The sequence below is a fragment of the Salvelinus alpinus genome, chromosome 9, assembly GCF_045679555.1.
Source record: "Salvelinus alpinus chromosome 9, SLU_Salpinus.1, whole genome shotgun sequence".
Classification (NCBI taxonomy): Eukaryota; Metazoa; Chordata; class Actinopteri; order Salmoniformes; family Salmonidae; genus Salvelinus; species Salvelinus alpinus.
In genome coordinates, this window is record NC_092094.1 from 46,244,131 (window position 1) to 46,246,333 (window position 2,203).

Consider the following 2,203-nt stretch of genomic DNA (forward strand, 5'->3'; position numbering starts at 1 on the left):
ACCATAATTTTAAGGATACTTTTACTTTTTTGCCCAAAGTTTCTGGTAACCTAGAACGTTTGTAACAAATACAGAGCCAGGAGAACAATTGTTACAAAGTTGGTCTTGGAATTTGACAGTTAGATAGAGATGGAGTTGTCGGATATTTCGTTCCCTGTCACCTCCGCTGATGACTTTTATGACGACCCGTGCTTCAACACCAGCGACATGCATTTCTTCGAAGACATGGACCCCCGGTTAGTTCATGTTGGTCTCCTCAAGCCAGACGACCATCATCATAACGAAGACGAGCACATCAGGGCCCCAAGCGGGCACCACCAAGCCGGTAGGTGCCTCCTCTGGGCATGCAAAGCCTGCAAGAGGAAAACCACCAACACCGACCGGAGGAAGGCTGCTACCATGCGGGAGAGGAGGAGACTGGGCAAGGTCAACGACGCCTTCGAGAACCTCAAGAGATGTACGTCGAACAACCCCAATCAGAGGCTTCCAAAGGTGGAGATCCTGAGAAATGCCATCAGCTACATCGAGTCTCTGCAGTCTCTGCTCAGGGGCCAGGACGGCGAAAACTACTACCCTTCGCTGGAGCACTACAACGGGGACTCTGACGCATCCAGCCCACGGTCCAACTGCTCTGATGGAATGGTGAGTTGGTGCATCTTGACCTCAGTGTCTATGGGCATGTCCACTGGATTTCGGTCGTTCTTTATTACGTAAAACGTATACATACATTTAGTAGACCTATTCCATTTTATTTGTATATATCATTTTGGATTGAGGTCTATAGTATGATATGTTGATTTATAGGTCTTTGGTTTGACATATCATTCCAAAAGTTGACAGAACACAAAATGTGATATTGTATTGCTCGAATTCTTAATAATGTCATCTTTTTTTTTTTATCCAGATGGACTATAATGGCCCGGCGTGCACGTCCGCAAGACGAAGCAGCTATGAAAGCTCTTATTTCGCGGAGACTCCAAATGGTAAGTTTCTATTTAGTGTTATATTATTGTGACTTGTTATAGGCCCAGACCTTTATTATACGGTTTTAAAAGAACGTTTTATACAGCAGCAGCTCTTCTTCAGTAGCCCAAAGTTCAAGACTCAAGACAGACAGTATTTGACATTTAGACAACGCTACTAGTTCATTGTTGTCTCTGATGTTTTCTTCACCTTTGTTACAGCTGATGCCAGAAGCAAAAAGAACGCAGTCATCTCCAGCTTGGATTGTCTATCCAGCATCGTGGAGAGAATCTCAACAGACACGTCCGCGTGCACTATGTTATCAGTTCAGGAGGGTAGCCCCTGCTCTCCCCAAGAGGGATCTATCCTGAGCGAGACAGGGGCAACCGTGCCGTCACCGACCAAGTGCCCACAGCCCTCCCATGACCCCATCTACCAAGTACTATGAAAAGACAGTGATAGTATATGGCTACATTCATGAAAATGAATCGATTCATGTAAAATGAAGAAAACAACGAACGAACAGGGTTGCAGAATGTTGCTGTACTATAAGAATAGGATGGCAAAGTTGCCTTTCCTTCCTTTAATAGAACGTTTTAAATTCTTTGAAATTCAATCATTGGCATCCCATGGGTCACGTTTTATAAGATATAATTTACCGATTTATTTATGTAAATGTAATCGTATCTGAAATATTTGACCACTTTCTTTCCCTTGCCATTTTAATTGTTGATGACAATAGAGGACCATTTTTGTATAGGTCTATGTGTAAATAAGAGGTGAAACGAAAAAAGCTTTTTAATGTATTTAATGTTGCCTGTTTATATTCAGGGGCGCGTGGTTTGTTTGTTGTGAGAAATGTTTAACTTTATATTTATACATCTTAAAATTTGTGAAAGTCGTTCGATGTTATTATAAATAAATGACTATGACTATTTATACAAAACATGATTCATCATTTACTCTATTGCTTTGCCAAGATAACTGAATGTGTTTTGCCTGGTATATTTAACCTGAGGAACAAAGATTATAATGACATATTGACATTCTAAAATATCTTCAAAATACTGAAGCATATTATACTGTATTAAGCACATTATATTATAATATTAAGCCTATTGTAAATTTGATCATTTCTCGCGATTTATACTGGATGCACATAATTTAAAATATATATATAATAATTCACATCCATTTGATTGCAAAATAAAACGAAATAAAGAACACAATAGCATATGAT

At 39.8% G+C, this 2,203-nt stretch overlaps 1 protein-coding gene across 1 annotated transcript; it reads left to right on the forward strand.

The window, feature by feature from the left end:
• Positions 1-1,909, forward strand: LOC139530208 (myoblast determination protein 1 homolog 2-like). The gene is made up of 3 exons (XM_071326404.1): positions 1-642; positions 905-983; positions 1,185-1,909. The coding sequence occupies exons 1-3, from the start codon at positions 130-132 to the stop codon at positions 1,409-1,411; spliced, it is 819 nt and encodes a 272-aa protein (XP_071182505.1). The 5' UTR covers positions 1-129; the 3' UTR covers positions 1,412-1,909.
• The last annotated feature ends 294 nt before the right edge of the window (positions 1,910-2,203 follow it).